General features: G+C 40.7%; 1 protein-coding gene across 1 annotated transcript; it reads right to left on the bottom strand.

Moving 5' to 3' along the window:
• Positions 1–534: 534 nt before the first annotated feature.
• Positions 535–21,860, bottom strand: AGBL3 (AGBL carboxypeptidase 3). Its single transcript, XM_074165195.1, has 14 exons — positions 21,789–21,860; positions 20,509–20,563; positions 19,059–19,241; positions 17,403–17,510; positions 14,952–15,090; positions 12,841–13,620; positions 11,099–11,261; positions 9,902–10,028; positions 9,282–9,379; positions 6,746–6,803; positions 2,893–2,941; positions 1,411–1,619; positions 630–744; positions 535–592 (listed from the first exon to the last, which is right to left on the bottom strand). The coding sequence occupies exons 1-14, from the start codon at positions 21,858–21,860 to the stop codon at positions 535–537; spliced, it is 2,214 nt and encodes a 737-aa protein (XP_074021296.1).
• Positions 21,861–23,427: the final 1,567 nt, after the last annotated feature.

Below are 23,427 nucleotides of genomic sequence, written 5' to 3'. Positions count from 1 at the left end.
ATCACTTTTATTCAGAAGAAATCATAAAATGACTATTTTTTTCTCATCTGTAATCTGCTGACAACTTAAAAATAAATAAATCTCGGTGAAATGAAGCTCTATGCTTTTCTTCTGTAGGTGTCATGAGGAGGTTGCTGGCCTTAGCTCTTCACAGAGTTCTTTCTGTAGGTGGAGTCTGCCTCACAAACCCAGTATATATTGTTTAAGACAAATGATACTTTATATTCAGAACAGACTCCCTACTAAACTGGTTTAGAATTTGGGATACTTCTTCATGTGGTGAGAGAAACTCTGTGTGTACATTAGCCAATGTGTGTGAACTATTTTTTCAGAAAAAAAAAGAGCAAGAAGAATTTTGATTTTTGCAGGTATCTCCCTCACTGGTAGAGTCATAATCCATAACCAAAGTCTTGGGAATTGTTTAAGCAAATCAGATACATGCCACTTTCATATGCCTTCATTGGCTAAAGAAATGGGGCTCCAAAATATACCCCAGTATTTTGCAGCATGTTGTCTCTTCTTTGTTTCAGGCAGTTATGGCACAGAGAACTGTGGTGTTTCTTGTGCCTGGCAGGATTTAATCTTCCCAGCTCTTCTTTACTCTCTTTTACTCTTCTTTACTCTTTTACTCTGCTTCTGGGCTTGCTGTCCTGGTTTTCTTGGGCTTTGTGCTTTTTGAGGGGAGCCTCTCCTTCATTTTCCTTTCTTCCTTTTTTGAATTGCTCTTTGTACTACGATCAGGACCTGAGCCAAAAAGGAGGAAAAAACAAATCCGTATCAACTACTATGGAGTTATTACTGACTAAAAAAGTACATGGCTTTGGTTTCCTTCACAGGAAACTGTGGTATTATGGCAGAAAGATTTCCTTTACTAAAGGAGAGCCACAGCATGATTCAAAATCTTGTACTAAGATGTGGAAACTTCAGCCATAGGCACACAACCTGTTTTTGTTACTCCAGCAATATGATATTCTATTGTCCCCCCAACCCCTCGAAAAGTTAATTCCAACATTTCACAGAATTTGGCCCTTTATGCCCTTTATGTCACACTGATACAAAAAGCAATGAGCTGATGGCTACAGTCTCTCCTACCAGTAACAACACAAGGATAGTGCAGGGTCAGAGGCATTATCCCTTGCCATTAGGTTGAGATTTTCCAAGCTCTTTTCCCTGGGCTGTTCACAAAGAGGCTAATGAGCTTCTGGACCTCTGGTGTCTCAGCTGGGAAGCTCCAGGACACCAGTCCTGGTATCTGCCACAGTGTATCAGCTGCTGCTGAACACATAATTTTCCAGCATTGCTACCATCTATCTTATGTCTTTCGGTACCTTGAGATAGATAGACCAAGAAACCCAGCAGCAGAACTAAGTCCTATTCTTTGGTGTACTTTGAATAGAACAACTGAGAAACCTTTTAAATACTGAAATGTCTTCTCTGCAGACTTGGAGACACTTTTTCCATTGTGCTTCTTCATTGTCTGGGAGATCAGATTAAAGCTGGATGACCGGAAATTTTCTCTTGTGGATGGGATCATACCATGGCACACACTTTTTCCTGCCTTCTGTGAGATAGATGGCTTTTCATGATTGCCTTTAACATCATGGATGAGATTCTCAGAGCTAAAACACACAGACATCAGGTCAGAAATTTGTCTCCACAAAAATTTGTGACTGGATATATATAAAGATGACCATGCAGATTAGAAATTCCTTACAGGTAAAATTCCTGCTACTTTAGCCTGAAGCATTTCTTAATAATCATATGAGAAAAAAAGAAAAAAGAAAACAGAAAAAGGAAAAAAAAAAAAAAGAAGAAACAAGAAAAAGGAAAAAGAAAAAAAAGAAAAAGAAAAAAAAAGAAGTAATTTACTGTATTTCAAACTACAAAGAACCCCAATGCCATCATATTATCTTAAGAACACTATTGCTAATATGGTGTAGCCACAATACCATTATCCCTTCTGAGTCAGCCAGAAGTATCCATCATGGAAGGAATAGCACCTTATCATCACAGAAGTAAAGACAGACGCCAAAGATATTTGTTTCCTCTTTTATTAGGGGAAAGCCTAAAACTTTCAAGTTTGTGTAGCTAAGTCTGACCTGTAAGGTGCAAAGCAGGAGTTCTTGAAATAATTTACTGTGAATAAATTAATTTGTATTATTTCATAAGGTGGCAGGATTTGCTGCAATCTCAGAATATTTTATGCTATCAGTATAAGGTCGGTACTTATGAAACTAATCAACACTGATCGTCAGTGTTACTGCCATGGGGCCTTGCACACCTGTAAGAGTGTACAACCTTCATTGCTCATCACCAAAGCACCAGAACTTAGAAGTGAAGGGAATGCACCAGCACGAGCCATGCACCAGCACCATGAAAATATTGTGATTTTAAGATATCCAACTTTTCTAAACAAGTAAATGTCTGTTTTGGACTGTCTGTGCCACCTAGCCTGGCTTGGCCTTTACTTTCACACCTCTGCCCTGTTTCTTAGTAGCTGCATGGTCCTATCTTCTCCCTCCCTGCCAAGGCAGCAGGAATCATCCCTTCCTCCAGAAAAGCAGCAGATCAGTGCCTGTGTGCCAGTGAGTCCAGCAAGGCTGGGGAAAGGAGCTTCAGCTATGTGCTGATGGAGGGGGTGTGGTGCTCCAGATGAGATGGAGGAAAGAGGATTCTCTGCTTCTCTAATACTATCTTCCACTGCAGTCTCAACCATGGGATGAAGTCACCAAGGACAGCTGTCTAGTTTATGAATGAAAAACAATGAACCATAATGTCAGAGGAGCATAAAAAGGAGGAGTGTGGATTTGTAGAGAAATCAGGCTGGGATCATTCTCTCACTCCTGCTTTGTGAAAAATGCTAGAAACCTGTAAAATATAATAGTAACCTACCTGAAATCCTCTCCTACTTGTTTGGCAGAGGCTGCAACTGGCAATTTTTCTGTAAAACGTAGAAAAAAAATATTGAAAGTACATATCAGATCTCTTAGGAAAAAAATCAACACAATGAAACATCCAAATTTTGTCTTGGACAGTTCAGACTCAATAACTGACTGAGGCTGATACAGTTACTGTAAGTTGACATCACTGGACATCAAAGCATTTACTCAGATGCTTAGCTGTGGGGATTAAGACTTAAGTCATACAGAGCACATTCCAACTCATGTGCTCGCTTCCCCTTCTTCACCTATTGCCTAAGAAAGGCTATTTTGGGATAAAGACATTCTAGGTAGCTCCCATGTTGCACTATGCATAAAACTGTAAATCAGGAAGTGAAGGTGCCAAAGGCAACACGATCATTCTGTTTTGGTAAGCATGCAGCTCTGTTGAAGGACATGTTCTTGATCCCAGTGTCTGCTTCAAGGAAAGCAAGTCTTTGACATTCAAATGACACTGGACTAGAGTCAGAACAGACACCTCCAGAGCGCGAGTACTATGTTGAGCCCCACTGGTCAATCAGCATGGGTGGGAGTGGGAGAGAAGAAGAGTTGGTGCCACCCGACTGATTTTGACAGGTGTGTTCATGAGCGTGGTTGGTTGTGTAAGAACAAGGTGCCCTGGGGCCTGAGCAGTGCCAGCACCCAGGGAAGCTGCAAGTAGTGTGGCAGTCTCCAGAGCGGTGGTGCCACTGCATTCAGGCAGCAGCTGAACAAGGATCCAGCGCAGGTGAGACAATAGTACCTGAGTGACAGCAGCCTTTGGGCTAGAAATTGTTTGCTTTCAGCTACATGTGTAGCACCTGCCACCACTACACACCCTAATAATAAGACATCTCTGGAAAAGCAGTATGAAGGAGAAAAGGGGAATATAAAGTGTTTTACAGGCTCTTGGGATCCAGTCCCACTGTGGGATCCACTCCCCTCCAGTTTGGATCTAAAAACCACAGTAACAAGATATTAAGAGCCAGGATTTGTCTTGTTTTGTGTTTGTTTTGGTCAGTTTTTTCCCCTTCCTCTAAGCAAGGTCAGTTCCAGGAAAGCCTAGAAGAAGGTGATCTGTTATATATTTACCCGTGGGTATAGTTACACAATCATGTAACCACAGCTAGATTAACAGCCGCAGCTGGGGAAGAAAGTGCTTTCAAGTCATCCAAGACTGCAAAATCATTTAAAAATTAACTCTTTATTAATCTCCTCTTTCGCAGGCAAGCCCTCATCAGTCATAACACTTAAATGTACTTAACTGTACCGTACCTAAACTGTACATAACTAGACTGCCTGTCCCACAGAAGCCAATTACAGCTGTAATGATTTGTGCCTGGACTTAGAGGCTGGCAGAGGGTGAGTCACCTTTAACTTCATCTCTCCCTCTATACTGCAGGCGGCTCATGTATCTTCTTTGTCAAGACACGGGTCTCCAGCATGCCAGCTCCTGGGACAGGCAGGGCCCTGGCGCTGATGGGAAGTGAAGACCACGTCTCCTCAAGTGGCAAAATCACTGCTGCAGCCCAAGCTCCTGGCCTCTCTCTCAGCATGACCTGGCCTGGCAGAAGCATCTTACCAGCCAGCCAGCCGTGGACCAGGTTAGCTGCAGCTGGCTGTGGTGCTGCACTGCAAATACCTCACCTGCGGGGTTCGGTGAGGCAGGAAACTACTGGGTAAGGTCCATGATCAAAGTGTGAGATGAACCAGGTCTGACAGTCTATGGGGAGGCATGTCCCTTGGATATAAGTAATATTTACAATATTTTGAAGCTCCTTTTATTCTAAATGAAGAGATTCTTTATATTGTTGATATAGAATTTCACTAGTAATATTTAACCCACTTGGCCAAAATAAAGTAGGGAAGGCAAAACACAGGAAAACCTTCCAATTATATTTACGTTGGTTTAAAAGTACATTAAGAACACAGGATATCCTCCATCAACAAATCCCGTCCTCTCCTATCACAGGCACTGCCTTCCTACAAACCCTTTCACAAACCTAATATTCATCTGCTAGTTTTCTAGCTACCATGCTACTTTGTTTTATTTTTTTCTGGTTAAGTTCTGCAAGACAAAAACAAAGTAGTCATAAGGTAGAATAGCTCTAGGTGCACATCTGAGAAAAACAAGACAGGAATTCAGAACCAAGCACAAAGTCATTATTAAAACATGACATTGTTAGACGTTCAGGACCCAAAGTATGAAAATCACATGAGTAAGGATCACCCTGAGAATAAATTCCAGTATCCTTAATGTAGGCAGAGAATAAGTTCTCACATTCTTCTGTTTAACTGATCAGTGACAGCTCCCTATGAATCTATAAAACTCAGATCTATATTAGAACACAGACAATATATATGACCACTTTAATATTTCTCATCCAGTCCTTACTGAGGAATTTTAGATCTCTGCTCATGAAAACAACAGCTGAAGTACTTGTTCTGTATAACTTGCTGATGTGACATCTGGAAAAAATTTTAAAGCTCTTATAACAATAAGAAGAATCCTTTTTTTCTTTTTGTAATTCTCAGAATATTTCATGAGGCTTGTTTAACTGTGTAAGAGAGGTCAGAACTGAAGAAAAATACACTATTTGCTTTGCAAAATTTTGCCAATAAAATAAGCTGTAAGAATCTAAGAAAAGTGACATGATGATGTAATTAACACTGCTCAGAGGTGTTTATTGGAATAAATAAAAATTATAACAGTGGCTAAAACTAATGAATGCTGACTTATGATACTGTGGGATGAGGACAGGCAGCTTTCTATTCTTTGCTAGTTTCTTCATAGATTAACTTGTTGATCTTGCATGCTTGATAGCGGACTGTTTCATAGATTTGTGGGTATCTGCAAAGCCACAAAGTTTGACACTAAGCATAACTAATTCCATTGCTTTTCAGTACTCTGTCCACAGCAATGTTTTCTATTAAAATTCTAACAAAAACTCTACCAAACCCTATCCTTAAACTCCTGGATTGAATAAACACTAAATTCCTCTAAGAAGCCTATTCTGTTTTAATATGAAACATTAAAATTATAAGTTTATGAAAACCAGATTTTTGAGGCCTGAAAGAACCACAGATCATTTCATAATTCATTTTGCCTACCATTATACCTAGGCTAGCAATTTCATTCAGTTTTCTGTGGACCCTGTTGTAGACTGTGTGTTTGACTGAAGCAGGACAGAGAACCCACTACATCTTCTGGAGTTTGCACCAATGAACATCCTGACTCCCTGCCAAAATACGCCTCTCTTATTTCTAATGCAAATTTGTCTGTTATCAATTGCAGTCACAGCTTCTCATACTCTCTTTTTCATGGACTGAAATCTTTCCCAGATTTCCTCGTGCTTGCAATGACTCAAGTTATCCAGTTCTGTTTCCTTAGCTTCTCTCATTTCGTCTGTACTGGAACCAAAAAGTTGTGGGTGATTGCAATTTTCCATAGGATTTGGGCTTCCTTGTTTGACTTTAATTAATGTTTTCTCCTCTAGTCTCTCTGGACCAAAAAGAGCACATTATTACAAATGTGTGTACCCTACTGCCAAAAGGAACAAACATTTTTCCATCTCTCTGGAATTCGCCTCCACTGCAGTTTTTCTGAATTGAGGTCATTCCCAATCAGTAAAGCAGAGTGTGATAATGTGATGAAGACAGTTTAAACTACAGAAAAAATGCTCTTCCAAATGCTGAAACTGAGTGAAATCCCAGCCAAACAACTCTGTACTTATCTTTTTGGACATACTCTATACTGAGGTTTGAGATTATAGGAAAAAAAAATACTTATTGGGATTTTAAGAATTAAACAAACATATAAAGTTTACCTTTTTTCAGTGGGTCAGGTACCTGAAATATCTTATGTTGAGTTTCAATACCTTGAGTCTGTGAAACAGAATAGAAACACGAATGAATTACTAATATTATTAAGTTCCAAAAGACTGAATGACAAAAAGGTATTATCATCTTTATGATTAGGCTCTTCATGGCTTGTTCAAAGACTGTACACTAGGTTAGGACAGGGGAAGCTTGGTAAGGGTTCAATAACTAGTGGGAAAACAGTTAACATATAAAGATCAGTCTTTTTTTTCTTTATCTTTTTTTAAAAGCAGAAAGCAAACTAGGCATTCAGTATTTTCAAAAGCTCAGAAAACTCAGAAACTTGTGCTCACTTTGCAAGCTGTTGGGTGCCCAGCATTATAAAAATATTTAACTTAAATTCCTTTTCATGAAAGTAAGAACATAACATTAGACTCCACTGTTTTCATCTAGGATTTTTAAATGTTTGTCAGCTACAATGAGCCTCACATTTTTGAAATAGTTATGGAGGATGCCAAACAACAATAATAGAGAAGTGATGTTTTTAAAAAAGATTAGATCTTTTCTGACAACTATTCTGACAATGACCTTTTAATAAACTTAATCCCACGGTAATTGCTAAGCCAGCTAATGCTGAGTACCAAATCACATGCTCTGAATGGTAGGAAGAGGCACGATTTCAGAGCTGGGGCTTGGTAATGATCCCAGAGTTAATTAAAAAATTTACTGCCTGTTTCCCTAGAATGTCCTGTGACCTTTCTCTTTTTCTTCTCTTCACAGCACTCTACTGGACTGGAAAACACAACAGAAAATGTTTTAAGGACTTGTCAAAAATCTTGTTCAATAAAACTGGAAGTGAAACAGGTCCAGCTGAGGGAGTTGAGGTGTTAGTAGTTTTGGAGACTGAGAAGAACTGGTACCATCTCCAGCTCCAAGGCATATTCCTTGGCAGAAAGATCTAAGTGTATCAGATAATATATTAATGAAACATAATTTTACCATCTTCCCCTGCCCCAGACTTGTTGATGTTGATAATTCATTCATGGATGAAATAGACAATAAAGACCAATGGGCATTCTGTGTCATCAACTTTTGGTGACAAAATTGTTTGAATTGTGTTTGAAAGTTGTCATATATCAGTCTCTGGTCAATGTGTTTCTACTGGGATGAAAAATACTCACATTTTTGCTTTCATGACTTCTGTCCTGAGCAATGCTGTGCAAACGTTCTCCTGATGTTTTGATTTTTTTTTTTTGTTTTGTTTTGTTTTTTTTTTTCTGCACAGAACATGGCATGTAACCATTTTGATCCATGAGGGAGTATTATAGTTACAAAAAAAAAGAGTTGCAAATAAATATGATAATCACAATGCCAGAAGGAACACATGTAAGCAAGCTGCTCAAGACTGAATTCCTTATGCTGTTCTGTTCAGTAAATATTTATGAACCTGGACACAAACATATCATATTGACAAGGGACTTCACTTCCTACTCAGTTTGGCTTGTTTATTTTTAGTCTGGGAACCTGGAGAGCCAGGCTTTCTCAGTAGTATTAATTGCCACTGCTCTGTTTTTCCAGTGTCAGGGCTTCTGAAAAGAAAGATTGGCATAAAATGCAAAAAGCTTGCAAAGCATTGGTCTACCTATTGAACCAATGAAAGCATTAATAAAGCAACAAGCGTTATGATGTTTATATATATAAAAATAAAATTACCCATCAAAATATTAATGTGACTTCTTCTTTCCAAACAGCAATTTGCTTTCTCTAGGCAACAATAACAGTGCTCCTATTTTACAGCTGAGGGCCATTTAGCTTTCTAGGCTGAACATCAGCAAAGTGCTGTTGAGGGCTACGTACAGCTCCAGCATGAATTTCTCTCAAAAACTCTACTGTACCTGTGATATTCCTTGCTATTCACTTTTTCTAAATGGCTTTAAGTACTTCCATCAAGAACAACAACAGAAATTTCGGTAAGTCTTTTGATCTCATAACCTTAATTAGTCACTGAAAAAGATCCATGTGGGAAAATGCACATAATAATGAAAAGAACAAAAGTAAGAAACTTCTTGCAGGAATTGTCATGTACTATTCATTTAAATTGATTTGATAAATTCTTGTTTCTTTCTATACACAGTAACAGTATCACTCTAGCGTGTTTTGCTGCTAGTATACAATCAGCAAAAATGCTTTAATTCCTTGGATGAAAGATGCACAAATGCAATTCATACAATTTCGTTGCATGAAAGATGTCTTTGCCTCTGTTTCAGCGCAGAAATTACAGAACAGGACCTAGTGAAGCTCCACTTAACTAATAGTTTTGCAATATATACTGGTGTTTATAGGTACTGGCAGGCATAGACTTACAGAATCAGGCTCTTCTGTGGCCAAAGCCATGTTCAGTCCCAAACACGCTCAAATTTAGTTTACTGCTTAAAGAAAGCTATTATTAAATTTATTATTGCTATAACCCTATAAAGTATTATGTTTTGTCACAGTAAGATGAACTGAGGCAGGAAAAAAGGCCTAGGGGGGGACTTTCCTTACCTCCTTGTTATGAACACAGTAGTTCAAGAGAGCATCGCAGAAATGCTGTCCTATTGACTCCAAGTCTTTCATGTTGAAATGGGTGCTTTGTCTGCAGCCTGCAGCATCAATAGGAGCAAGACAGAGATGAAAATGTCAGTCATCCTGCTGACTGCTAGGTATCTGTGATATTTCAGGATGGTGGCTGACTGGAAACTCGCGCATCTTTCACTGACAGATGAGAGACAGGTCTATGACTGCTGGAGTTTTATACACATGATACTACAGATCACTATTCTGCCTATATGAACAAATCTATCCACTCAGAGGGGATTAACTGTAATGCATAGTTAACTGATTCCCTATTACGAAATTTCCTTAAAACGCAACTGGATTTAGTTACTGCTTTTAATTTGCCATTCACTAATGTTGTTTCATGATACATATGCAATCACGCTAGGGGTGGCCTGAAAGGTTGCTAGTTGAATGCCATAGTTTTAGTGTTTTTTCCACCTCTTACCTTAAATCATTAGAGAAAACACCAAGGGGACGGTAGGTCAAGCTACCATTCTCCATGAAAAAATGAAAGTAAAGGTCTTCTTTGATGTTTCCTACTAAATAGCTACAGGGACTTTTCTCACCTAACTTAGAGCCACAGATAGAGGCTTCCAAAGTGTAGCTGTTGTTGATGCCCATCTTCCACATTACCACTCGACCTGTGCCTTCTTTGTTCTTTCGTACTCTGAAACGGCAGTCTGTGAACGAGAACTTAAAAGACAGGCATAGCATTAGCCTTTGAAGTAAATAGGAAGATGCAGTAATTTAATTTTAACCTTGCAAGTTTTTTACAATCTTATCTACCAGGTAAACACTTAAAGAGTTTTCACTCTACTTGAATATTGCACAACATAGCTCAAAGCATATTGTTATTACTGATATAACGAAGATGTAGGTGAAATAACAGTCCCTTGATGAAAAGGTTATTGTACTTTAAAGATTTCTGAGATACCTGCAAATATTTTTTTATGTGGCTGTACTTACTATTTCTAAATGATCCTATACAGACAGCTGACCCACTGAGCTACCACAAATCCTGCTATATAAAAACATGTATATTTACTAAAAAGTTGGAATAGCTCTTCTCTCATGAGCTAAGAAACCAACAATTTGATGTAACCGATCTGGAGCTCACAACCACCTTATCATTGATATCTGACAAAAACTGCATTAGCTGCAAGTATGCAAAGATGTCTAGTAGGTTAGTTTGTGTGTTGTTTTATTCCTGAGCCTTTGCAACCTTTCATGTTCAAAAGCAGCTTACTGCAGGCAGATTTTGCTGGAAAATAACACATTTTAAAAGCCATCATTTCCTACTAAACTTTTTTTTCTTTCCTAATTGAAATATCTTACACAAATATGGTGACTTTGACACAATTTTCAACAGAAGCTTTCAAAAGGATTCAATATGAAGGAACAATTTTCTTCTTTAGTGTCTTATTTGCTTACTTGTTTGTTTTAATTCTACAATGTATTTTAAAGCTGCATTAAATACGAGTACAAGACTTAATATTAGTTTTTGACATTGTTAAAGCAATGTTACTTTGATGTTCTGTCTTTTTAATTCTTTGCAAAAAATCTTTAAAAAAATGCTAACTTTTTGTCCCAATTCAGCATGATACGAGTGCTGGAATTTCAAAGGAGGTAAAATTTCGTATTCCATTATTTTACTGGGTGAAGTGTGGTCTTTTAGTAAATGTGATACCTTAACAAAAAATTAGGGATCCCAGATGGTGCTTGAATTTTTAGGCGAGTAAGTTTCTAGCCAGACATTTGCTTACCTTATCTGGGCAGCTCTTGCTCAGCAGGAGTGGGAAGACACGTGGATGCACGTATGGTCCTTTTGCTTGCTGCTTTCTCTCACAACCATACATGAAGACATTTTGTTTCCTGTTGTGACCATGGATGTCGCAATACAGAAAGATATCACGTTCCCCCATCACTCTGTAATACACGATGACATAGAATACTTTATTACAAGTGTGGGTTTTTTCTCCACCTCAGAAATAAATCTGAGCTTATATGTTACCCTGAAGCTCATGTATAACCTAAAGAGCACAAAATCAATACAAGTTTCACGCTCTGAGCTCTAAGTTAAGCCTTGAGAGTGCTAGATTAGAGCCAAACTGCTCAGTGCCCTCCAGAATAAAACACTTGTCACTCTAACAAGTAAGATATGAGTGTATGCATCACCAGCCTTTGCCATGTGTTCTAACTCTCAGACTGTTATATACATCCACCCCTGTAATGTGTGCATAAGTATGTTGTACAGCTGAAACCCACTATTCTTACCTGCTGCTCTTTCACTATTGTACGTGTTGAATAATACATGCTGTAAAATTACGAGAGTGAAGCATAAATGGCAATGAATATTACTTCTTTTATCAAACTGGAGACATCAATTTTTATGATGTGTCACGATTCTGCAAAGTATTATTGCTTATGTAATTTTTTAAAGAAAATTTGCAGGTAGGCTCATGGGGGTTTAGCAACCCACACCCACCCCCAATGCCCAATTTGTGTCAAAGCTCTCTACACAGAAGATGTGATGGCACCACAGCTTGTCACCTAGGGCTTTACACTGGGCAGGAGTTGGAAATGCATGGCGGAACTAAGAAGGAAGCACTAATACATGTATCTGTCTCAGCTGACAGCAGCTGAATATGAGCCTGAAGGTCAATAGCACTTCAGCAGACATAATTTATATTAATTCCAGGTCACTCACAAGCGCAGGCTGTCTCAATACAGTAAGTCAGAGAGAGGAATTCTCATGGAAAAGAAGGAGAGATGCAGTGTTAATCCCCTGAGGGCTAGGGATCTATGCACCAAAAACATTCATTTGAAGGAACACAGACCTTATTTAACACAGGCTGTAACTAGATGAAAAACATCACATGTACTAAGTCTGACACTGGCTTTTTGCACAATAGTCTTTTTTTTTTTTTTTTGTATTAATTTGTTACAGAAGTTGAACCAGAGGGATTTAGTTTACTAGCTGAAGGTTTAGTTTAATACCTGAAGGCTTAGTTTTATATCCAATGTCTCTGTGACTGGAAGTCTGAATAAGAAATCAAACATATTTGTAGCAAAACATAGAGCAAACTTGGCAATCTTTGCTGTCAGATGGACATCTGGGATCTATTCTGAACCTAACTTCATTCTGAGATGTGGTTGTATGCCAGCAAAGAAGAAAATGTGAGACATAAGGAATTTGATAAGTAGATTTTGGCAGACGATAGTGGGGAGAAATATGCTGAAAATGTTTTGATGAAGACTCTTTTACTTTGGAGGTATAACTTATTACCAGGAATGGAGAAAGCATATTAAAGGAAAACCTGCACAATACTGAAGAAAAAAATAACCCACTCTGAAATGCAACTGAACATAAACAAAACAGTCAGAAGGCTTGTGTACAGGGCAAAGATGTAACAATACCAAAACACAAGGGACAGAGAAGTCACATTAACAAAGAGACAGTGGAAAGGAAAATCATCTATTCCAAAGGTAAAGAAAATTAGGTTACCTTTTGATCATGTTTCGGGTATACCAGATGGAAGGATAACATTTCTTCCCATAAGATCTGTATTTGCGGTTCAAGTCCTGACCTGTTAAAGAACAGCGGTGATTTCCCACAATCACACCATCTGGATTCAACATGGGTACCACTTTGAAGACAAAATTGTCCCGCAGCAGTTGAGCTGTGCCTGAATCGCCAAGAATGTAATCCAGAAAGCCCTTCATTATCCAGGAACTGTTAGTTTCTCCTGGATGCACCCTGGCAGTTAGTATCACAGCCTTCCTCTCGGTGCCCTTGTCACTTTTGAGGGGGTTGGTGATAGTTAAAACGTACACTATGTTTCCTGCCAGTGAATGGCACAAGATGTGAATCTTGCAGAATGTGGACTTCACTGCATCTTTAGAGATAGCCACCAGGTACTCCTGCAGGTTAGAGTAGGTGTAAGGATAGCAGTGGGCAAAGTAGCAGGTGTCTAGGTCATGAGGGAACTGGAACGTCCAAGTGAGTGAGAAATACTGACGTCCATCTTGCCCCACATTGTTTTTGTAATACTTGATTTCACTTCCAGTCCTTCGCCAGCCAACCTTGTGTTCCTTAGCATCAGCTTCTGAGTACAACAGTGGCCGCAAGCCACGTTTATATAGGCTGTTACGATTGGTAAAGTTCACAATAGTGAAGCGATATGGCATCCCTGCCTGCATGTTGCTTACTTGGAAGTAGTACCACTGTGTGTGTCTGCTTGTGTAGAGGTCGGTGCGCAGGGTCAGCTGGTACTCAAATTCATTTCTGGTAGGCAGAAAGAAGACAAACAGTTCTGAGGCTGGTTAGCACTGCAGTGTCAAATAACTGACAAAATAATTTCACTCTTGCAGTGTCAAATAATGCGGACTGCCATGAAAAAGCACCCTGTGGTGAATCCGGTGCAAATCCGATTTACACTGTCATAAATCAAAGTCTACACAGCTGCCAGGAAAAGATGTCTAATCACAATGAGCATGTCAATAATGCAACTGCTCTCTTCATTAGGACTTCTAATATAAAATGCCGGGTCCTGCATTTCAGTCACAACAACCCCAGGCAACGCTACAGGCTTGGGGAAGAGTGGCTGGAAAGCTGCCCAGCAGAAAAGGACCTGGGGGTGTTGGTGGACAGCTGGCTGAACATGAGCCAGCAGTGTGCCCAGGCGGCCAAGAAGGCCAATGGCATCCTGGCCTGTATCAGGAATAGCATGGCCAGCAGGAGTAGGGAAGTGATTGTGCCTCTGCACTCGGGACTGGTGAGGCCTCACCTTGAGTACTGTGTTCAGTTCTGGGCCCCTCACTACAAGAAGGACATTGAAGTGCTGGAGCGTGTCCAGAGGAGAGCCACCAAGCTGGTGAGGGGTCTAGAGAACAAGTCATATGAGGAGAGGCTGAGGGAACTGGGCATGTTTAGTTTGGAGAAGGGAAGGCTGAGGGGAGACCTCATTGCCCTCTACAACTACCTGAAAGGAGGTTGTAGAGAAGTGGGTGTTGCCCTCTTCTCCCAAGGGAATAATGACAGGACCAGAGGAAATGGTCTGAAGATGCGGCAAGGGAGGTTTAGATTAGATATTAAGAAGAATCACTTTACTGAAAGGGTGGTCAGTCACTGGAACAACCTGCCCAGGGAGGTGGTTGAGTCACCATCCCTGGAGGTATTTAAGATACGTGTAGATGTGCACTTCAGGACATGCTCTAGTGGCCGGGATTGTAGGGGGTTTTTGTGTGTGTATGGTTGGACTCGGTGATCTCAGAGGTTCTTTCCAACCATGACGAATCTGTGATTCTGTATTAATAATATCTAGGACTTCTAAAAATGGTCTCCACACTATGCTTTAAAAGGAGGTGCTTAAGAAAAGGTGTTGAGTTTATGTAGGTGATTATCACCTACAGAAAATGTTCAGTGCTATGGAATGGCTACCAGGCCATTTCATGTGAAGGTTACCTGAAACTACTTTTGAAGCTTATTCAAATAATATAAAACAAGTTACAAACCCAGACTAAGATATCTCTCTCAGAAACTGATAGCAGGCTGCTGAAAATAACAACAAAATTATAACTCCATCTTAATAAAAGAAAAAAAGATCAGAAACTTACACTTTGATCACCTTCTGCAAATTCCCACTCTCAAACCGTGCTTCAAAGATCAGTGTGTTGTCCCCTTTCTGGTGGAGGATCTGCTTCAAGGGGCAGAGACCTCTCACTCGGGAATACATAAAGCAGGAGTTTTTGTTAGCTAGGGGAAGGAGCAGAACAGATGTGTTTCAGTCTGAGTCATTTTAGGGAATACCTGCGTCTTTCTGAAAATTCCTTCTAGAAACAGACAACTGCATGCAGCTGAACTTCAAAGCATATCTTAGGTAAGCGTAAAAGAAATTATATGGAGATTTTTCTGCCTATTCCCACTTAACCTAATGGATTTCAGCCAGCTTAAGATCTGACTCTGTCTTGGAGGTGCCCGTGTCTCTCTGCACGAGCAAAGGGCAATTCATACTCTACTTTGGCAAAGCAACTGAATTAGGTGGGAAGATCTATGACTCAGCTCCCCCAGGTCTTTTCACCAGTCAAATGGGTAACTTCTCTACTTAGAAATCATATGTAGCTGACAACTCTTGCCATTGGTTTGTTTTTAGATCTCTGTATTCAATTATTCTAGTCTAGAACTAAAAAAGATGATGCCCAGACCCAGCAACAATTACTTTTATATTGCAAGTGATGATTTGACACCACATTTAGCATGCAGTTTGAGTCTATATCTCTTTGTGCTCTCTTCTGCTACTTTTTCCTCAGACGAGAGGCTCACAGAGGCATAACTCGACTTTTTACTACAACCTTCATTAAAGACCAGAACTTCCAGATTTGTCATCAGCAAGAATTTACTTTTTTGGTTGGGAAGCTGTCTAGGTTCCAGAATTATTTTTGGCATAGGATCCTCCCTTTACAGAACCAAGGAAAGAATCATTTTTAACATTTACTTGCTTTCTCTGTATTGGTGTCAATATGGTGGCAAAGGCGTGGAAAACCAGGGCAAACAAAACTTCCTGTCATCTCCAAACAGTACCCGCAATATATAGAGGGGATGTGTCTCTTCTGTCAAAAGTCGGGAGCCCAGAGATGCTGCTCAGAGTCAGTGTAGCTGCGCTGGTGACTCCGGCTGACCCCAGCAGCACAAGCTGCATTCTGATGCTTGGACTGGGGACAGCTCAGAGAAAAGGAGGACAGGTGAAAACTGCAGGCAATCCAGGCTCAAACTACATTCTGTGAGACTATGGGTTTCATACTGCTGATACTGAACCGGCTGTTTTATCTGCCAAAAGTGAAATTCCCCATTATGTAACTTTCTAACTAGCAAAATGAAGAATTTGTACTGGTGACCAGACACTAATCACCAAGATGTTGTATTCTCAGCTCCTGTATTCTTGCTTCTGTTTTCTTAACCGCCTGCACAACATCAATCCTCAGGAGCAGGAGGGAGAACTGGCCATATTTAAAGGCAGCAGTTTTCATCTCCTCGGCTGGAAAGTTTCATTAACAAAGTCTGAGAACTATTAGAGCAAACCCAAACTTTGCTGGAGAGTTGTACAGGCTTAAATAAGAACCACTTGCTGTCACCTGTGCATGAAGTTCAAGTCAGTAATAAAGGATGTAGAAAACTGCATTTTTAAAGAACAGCAACTAAAGCACTGTAACAGAAATCACTGTCCTTGTTTTCAAAAAGGCGGGGAGCTGGGATTCAGAGTGTTCCTCCACATTTTATCCCTTGCAATAAATTAGCAGGTCCCTTTGTGGAGGACAGAAGTTTGTTCCTAGTCACACAGCAGTTACCAGTTTTCTTGGCCACCAAATGTAACAACCTACTATTGAGAAGTAATACACCCGTACTGCAGAAGTAGCTAATTTCTAAATAAACATGATGTCAAAGAGTAACAGTTCTTTTCAGTATTTTGCAAGCTTTTACTAACTGTGTTGACCTCGCTAAGGATGCCAGCTCCCTTTTAGTTTTGTGCTTCTGAAAATTTTGTGGCCACATCTAGTTATCCTAGGATTGCAAAATCATTATCATCTTTCTTGTCTACGTAGAAGTAGCCCAAGACCAAAATCAACAACTGCCAGAAGTTCCAAGTTCCAAGATCCAAGGAAACTGGATCAACTTAGAACACTCAAGAAAGAATAAATAACTCTGATAATCAACTGGTGATGGTGGAATAAGGCAATTTCTGCCCTTCAGTTCTGTCCAATAAATCCTTGCCAAACTTAGGAGCCTGTAATCAAGCACTGACTCAATCTGGCCAGACTTTGGCAAAACCGCTGTAGCAAACAAAATAAAATCTTCTCGCAACATAGACTTTAGTGTTGATTCTGCAGTTACACAGCTCTCATTTTTTATCACTTTCTCTTTTGCCTGGTAAGTTATCTTTCTCCACTCGTATTTTCACAATAGAAAATTATATTGATTTCATCAGGCTTTGAATTACGTTCATAAAGGAGATCAAAGCAGGTGCTTCATCTACCTACAGCTGACAGCAAGACTTATCAGGGTGTCCCCACCTTCTTCTCCTAGATAAATCACAGTGCCTTTGTCAGGAGTTTGGTATGTCGGCATCATCTCCAAACCTGTTGGAGTGTACAGTGGCTCAGGGATAGTGGGTATCCAATCTGAAAATGAAAAGATACACAGAAGGAAGATTGTATTAGAGTCTTTATAATATGAAGGACACATTGAAGAGCAGGTCATCCTATTTACACCAGTTTCACATAAAGAAATAGGGAAACCCCCTTTTGAACCTAATTTTTGGATCTGTGAACAAATCTTCACTATAACTCCAAATAAAAATAGATATCAATCTGTGCATGGACTAACTTTTGTTGTTCAAACTTACTTCTGTTCCCTGTAGAGCTTGCTTACCATCAGTGAGGTTGACAATGGTGAACATTACACAGCATTGGTACCGTTAGGAAAACAGATGCTCCAACTACAGAGTGAAGTCATTGATTGCTGAGCACACACACGTGCATGGCTATAATGAAGTGTCTCCATGTAACTCACCTGACATCTGCCTGGCATGTCACAGATCTGTTAAACACTAATTGATTCTGACAGTAGGCCTTTCCTTTCTATAATACTTACAGCAGTCCTATCCCATTCCATTCAGGATACCGGGATCTATTTTCAAAGGTAACAGATTAAGAGCATAGATGTCTCAGTCCCATCTCTGTGCATTTCTGATTTCTACTGATTACTTCCAAGTTGCAATTAGTTGTATCTAGAAAACACAGGGACTGTTCAAGTCTTCACTATCTCATAATAGGTTTTCAGTACTTTTATACAGACTGCATAAAAATAATTATTAGCTAACATTCGTATTTAACCATACTGAAATACAGTACTGACATTGCTAGTAACAGGACATGAGATATATACTGAATTTGCAAGACCTCAGGACTGAGGCTTGTTAGGTTTGCTCTCTGAACTTTTCTTTAACGGCCTGCAGCTTTGTTTTACCTAATTTAGCTGTGACAGCAATTTCTCTAATTGACTGGGTATGTATGGCTAATTTGTTTTATTTTTCTTTATCTTTGTGTGGTACAACCATAGGCTCATATGGACAGCAGTAAAAAGGAGTTGTTCTGTGTAGAAATGCAGATATAGAGCTGGACAAAACTTGTTTTAGAGATAATGAAGGGAAGAAGGAAATAATATCTAACACATGTAATGTGTTAGACATACCACTGTATATGGTAAATTCAGATGTAGCACGGAGCTGCAGACCAATGAAGAAAGGGAAAGGTGTAAGAGTAATCTAGCAAACATATGAAAATGATCCCAGAGTTATTTGGATCCTAGAGTGGGGAAGAAGAAATCACCAATACAAACATCGTATTTTTCCCAGCAAAGGACCCCAGAGGCTGATAATTTGCAACAAACAACGCCTCTGCTCCACCAGAATGAAACCTCTGCAATGAAACCACTGACCTTAGGATCTAGAGGAGCAGTGGAAGGGGAAGCCAGGGAAAGGGTGGGAATTTGTTATTTAACAGCATTATTACTTTTCCTTTTTCTGTAGCAATTAGATCTGGAATAATAATGATTTGTCTCTTAAAGATTTCACTTATACTAACAACAAATTAATTCCTTTATTTATATATAAGGTGTGCTTCCTCTTTGTCCTTACACAAGATTTTAAGCATAGTACAGTAACTTACCAATGTGCTCAATTCTGTCCCTGATGACTTCACATTGGTGTGGCCAGTACACGAGGGAAAACTGGCTGGTAGGTGACGAGTCATCCAGATTCTGAGGCTCCTGAAGATGGGGTACCACTGTCTCCAAGCCAGATGACAACAGAATCTGGTTTGCCCTTGGAAAAAGATGAGCACAAACGGAATCTATAAGAAAGTGAAAGAACCCCCACATCAGTCTCTCTTGCTCTTCCGAGTGGAAACAGGCTGTGGAGATTATCTACGTAAAATCAATGTAACTAAGCATGGCACAATAAAATTACATCCCACTGAAATGTAAATTTAATGTTCCATACTGTGAATCACACTAAACTTAAAAGTACTGCTGAATGAACAGTTAATTCATTAAATCACAAAGCACATCAAGTATTCAAATGCAGGAGGGAATAGCTTATTTGTGTTCCTATTGTAAATGTTGGCACCTTTTATTACTACTGCTTTTATTACCAGTGTGTTATGGTAGGGCTTACCATCTCAATGTCCGAGTCAAAAATCTGTGCTGCACAATACTATATAAATAACAAAGCTTATTGCTGCAAAACTTATCACACAGAGTGTATATAACAACAAGATAGTACTGGCAAGCATGACAGGAGAGGTAACAATCTGATGCTATCACAAATTTTGTAAAGCAACAGAGACATTTGGAGGATGTGGCGGGGGTCTTTGCTTGTTGGCAAGGAATTCTTCAGTGTTATGAGAAGCCACTTGAACGAAAACATGACAGGCAGGGAAAAGGCTTTGAAAAAAACCTTGTAATTGGATGATTGGGACTGCTGGTACTGCGCACTAACCATAACACTGCCCTGAGAAAATTACTTGCCCTTTTCATAGATATGAAAAGATCCCCTTTCAAAGCATTCCCTGTCCTTCCTATTACCTGTTTAGAGCAGGCCAAAAGATAAGAGTTTGGTTTCATGGGAAATTATTTATTTGTATTTGTATTTGGGTCTGAATCAGATACCAGCACCCGTAAGGCTTATTTTACCTGAAAAAAAAATACTAATCAGTTTTACACCTAGGTTTCTAGACCTACTTCTCACAACAAACAACATAATAAGCAAAAGGCCTCACCTGAAGGATCTGTTTTCAAGTGTAGATGACATCATATGTGAAGAGTAAAAGAATTAAAAACAAAACTGCTGAACCCATTTTTAAACTCTAGTGGATACCTAACTCTAATTGATACCTGGCTACTGTAATGCCAGATCAGTAACTGGTGATCAAAAGCATGCAAAGGGACTGAGATAACTACTTACCTAGGTCAAGAACCATAAAGTATCACTAGATCTAACTCCAGTTTTGTTTAGAGTTTGACAGTTGTGTGAGTACTAATACCTTCCCCCTTCCCCTAACTCTTCCATCCTGTGGTCTTACAGGGACGATGCAGGGGAATAATTGAAAGGGTCCTAACTTTTAAGAACAGCATACTGCTGACTGGCTTCTGTCACAAATGAGTTGGGGGGGGTCTTCATCCTAAAAAAAAAATAAATTAAAATACCAAAATAAAATCAAAAGTCCACAGCAGGACAGGTTGCTTTTATTTTTAGAGAGAAGAGCTGCCTCTGTTTTGGTTTACTTTATGGCCTGAGTAAGAATTAGGCCAAATCTGCATGGTCATTATTCCTGGCCGCTGCTCAAAGAAGATATGCTTTCACTTGTTCTCCTTTGCTTCCCCAGTGCCTCTCTTGTGCAGTTCTAGTATTCCTACGGTTGTCTGAAAAGCTAGAGCAGAAAACTGATGTAAGAAAAAAATGTTCGGTTTTCAGCTGCACTAATTAGCCCTCTGATCCCACTCATTGAACAAGCCTACTGATGTAAGAGCAGGAGAGGCAATGAAAACCAATAGCTAGGACAGCCCTTCTGGTGGCAGCCCAGATGTAAACCACAATTGTCCCAAAGCAAGGAGGACTAGGACAGGGAGCAACTTGATACTGGGCAATTAAGGGATAATACTTGACAAAAACTAGAAACGCATCACTCTGCAGCCAAAGTTTGCATGGGCCATAAAAAGCATCCAACCTGGGTTAAATTTGAAGCACATTGGCAAGGTCGCACAGAGACAACAGTGCTAGTCCTCAGCACTGTGCTTAATATATGACATTTATTTCCTGGGTTTTCAACCTAGTGCCCTTTCATTAACATCGTATTTAATTAAAACCCGAATTTCCTTCCTGCAATATGAATAAATGTTGATAACATCAAATGCATTTCACAGCTGGTAAAAATACTATTTACTGCTCCTATTTACATTCACCACATTTGCAAATATAATACAGGGCGTCTAAAAATCTGCTAGTCCAGTAGCTGACCAGGAGCTTGATTTTTACAGGTCAAGAAGCAAAACCAGTTCACAAACCAAAGCACAGATAAAATCATAAAGAAGGTAGAGGATTTTAACTCACTAAGGAAGAGCCATACTGATTTCTGTAACATGGATAGTGCCAGGGATGAGTTCTCAGGGCAGGGATTTGGGTAGAGCGATATACCCCAAGGTCCCAAAATTTACTTTATTATGCTTAATTTAAGCGTACTCTGTGATGCATTTTGGGTGCCTGCAGAAACGGTTTGTCACTGGGGCTGCTCATGGATTTTCTTACGAGGATAAGAAGCAATTCTTTCTCATGAATTACGGCCCGCTTCCCCACCATCTGGGACCACCTCAGACGAGGCCCAGGCGCTGAGGGGACTTACTGAGCTGCCTTCCTCCCCGACGGCGGGGCTCTCCCCGTCCCGTCCCGCCGCCCGGGCGGCGGGACAGGGCATCCCGGCGAGGCGGCGGTACCGCCGTGATCCCGGCCTCCGAAGGGCCGCTCCGAACGCCCCGCCGGAGCTCAGCGGTAAACCCCCGGGCTGCGGCAAACTGAGGGTCCGCGCTGCCCTACCGGTCCGCGCGCCCCCGCCAACGGCCGCAACCGCCGCCGCTGCGCCGCCCCGGCTCTCGCGAGAGTTCGTTGACGGGCGCCGCAAGGGGTGAGGGCGGTGGCGGCGGGGACTGGGCGTCCGACCGTCCCCGCCTTGGTATCGGTGACCACGGCCCAGTGTGTTATCCCCTGCCCGGCTGGGCAGCAGTGGCTGGAGTCCCAGGTTTGTGTCGCCGGGGTGGGGGGAAGGCTGTGCAGGAGGGCAGAAGCTGTGCGGTGGCTTTCCTGCACCTTCTGGTGCTGCTGCTGGCTTGGGCTGTGAGGGGAGAGCGGGCATTTCCCGTCTCTTAGGTGTAACCCTTCGTCAGGGAACACAAGCAGCACAAAACGTTGCAATAAAGTAAATACAGTGCTTACAAATCTATGTATTTACATGAACAAGGTGATCACAGAATCATAGAACGGTTTGGGTTGGAAGGAACCTTAAAAGATTGTTGAGTTCCAACCCCCCTGCCATGGGCAGGGACACCTCCCACTAGAGCAGGTTGTCCAAAGCCCCATCCAGCCTGGCCTTAAACGCTTCCAGGGATGGGGCATCCACAGCTTCTGGAAGTGTTCAAGGTGGTGTCAAAACCTCTATGGTTGTAACTTAGTAAATCATTCAGGTAAATGATTCCTGACAAGACAACGGAATAGAAGGAACAAATGGACCTAAAACCAAGTAACAGAAACTTTAGCAGGCTGATTGGTCAAGAAACTTGGCTAAACCACATGAAATGTGCCGTTTAGGTGAACGTGACTAATTATAATATGAAAACCACTCCTCTAGAAGTTAGGATACCCGCCGCCACTTGAAGAGTTCCTTGGCTAAAATAGGAGGCCAAGTGGTTGAGTGTGAATATCCATCCCCAGGACTTCTGTGAACTGCAGGCAGGCATGACTGCCCAATGCCCTGAACCTTGCCCAAAGCAAGTCACAAAGGTGATGTGGTCACAGAATGGACTGTGAGCAGTAAGCATACTCTTTTAATGAGCAGAAGAGAGAGAATTTGAACCTGCCTCTTACAGTAGTGACATGTTACAATGCACTTTTGGCCTGTATAATTATGGAACAACTATTAGCTCCACAAGTAGTCTCCAGGACTAAACACTCAAGGGATATTTGCTGTTTCCTGCCAGAGGACAAATGCTGTTGCCTCTATATCAGCCGTATGCTGTACGGTTGTATCAATTTGCACATGAAATGAGGGGCGGGGACGGGGGGACGACGGGGACAGGGACGGAGAGGAGGGGGATGTCACTGCTTAACACATGTAGGAAAGTTATTTCCTCCCTGCAACAATCACATCCCACGTATGCAACTCCCTCTAGAGTCAGACCCTGCATCTTCAGCACTGGAAAGCAACGTATATGTTTCTGTCTGTAGTGAAGGTGGTTCTGAGATGCATGCAGATGTGGAACATCTGTTCC

The sequence above is a fragment of the Numenius arquata genome, chromosome 2, assembly GCF_964106895.1.
Source record: "Numenius arquata chromosome 2, bNumArq3.hap1.1, whole genome shotgun sequence".
NCBI lineage: Eukaryota > Metazoa > Chordata > Aves > Charadriiformes > Scolopacidae > Numenius > Numenius arquata.
This window is presented reverse-complemented; position numbering and strand designations above follow the sequence as displayed.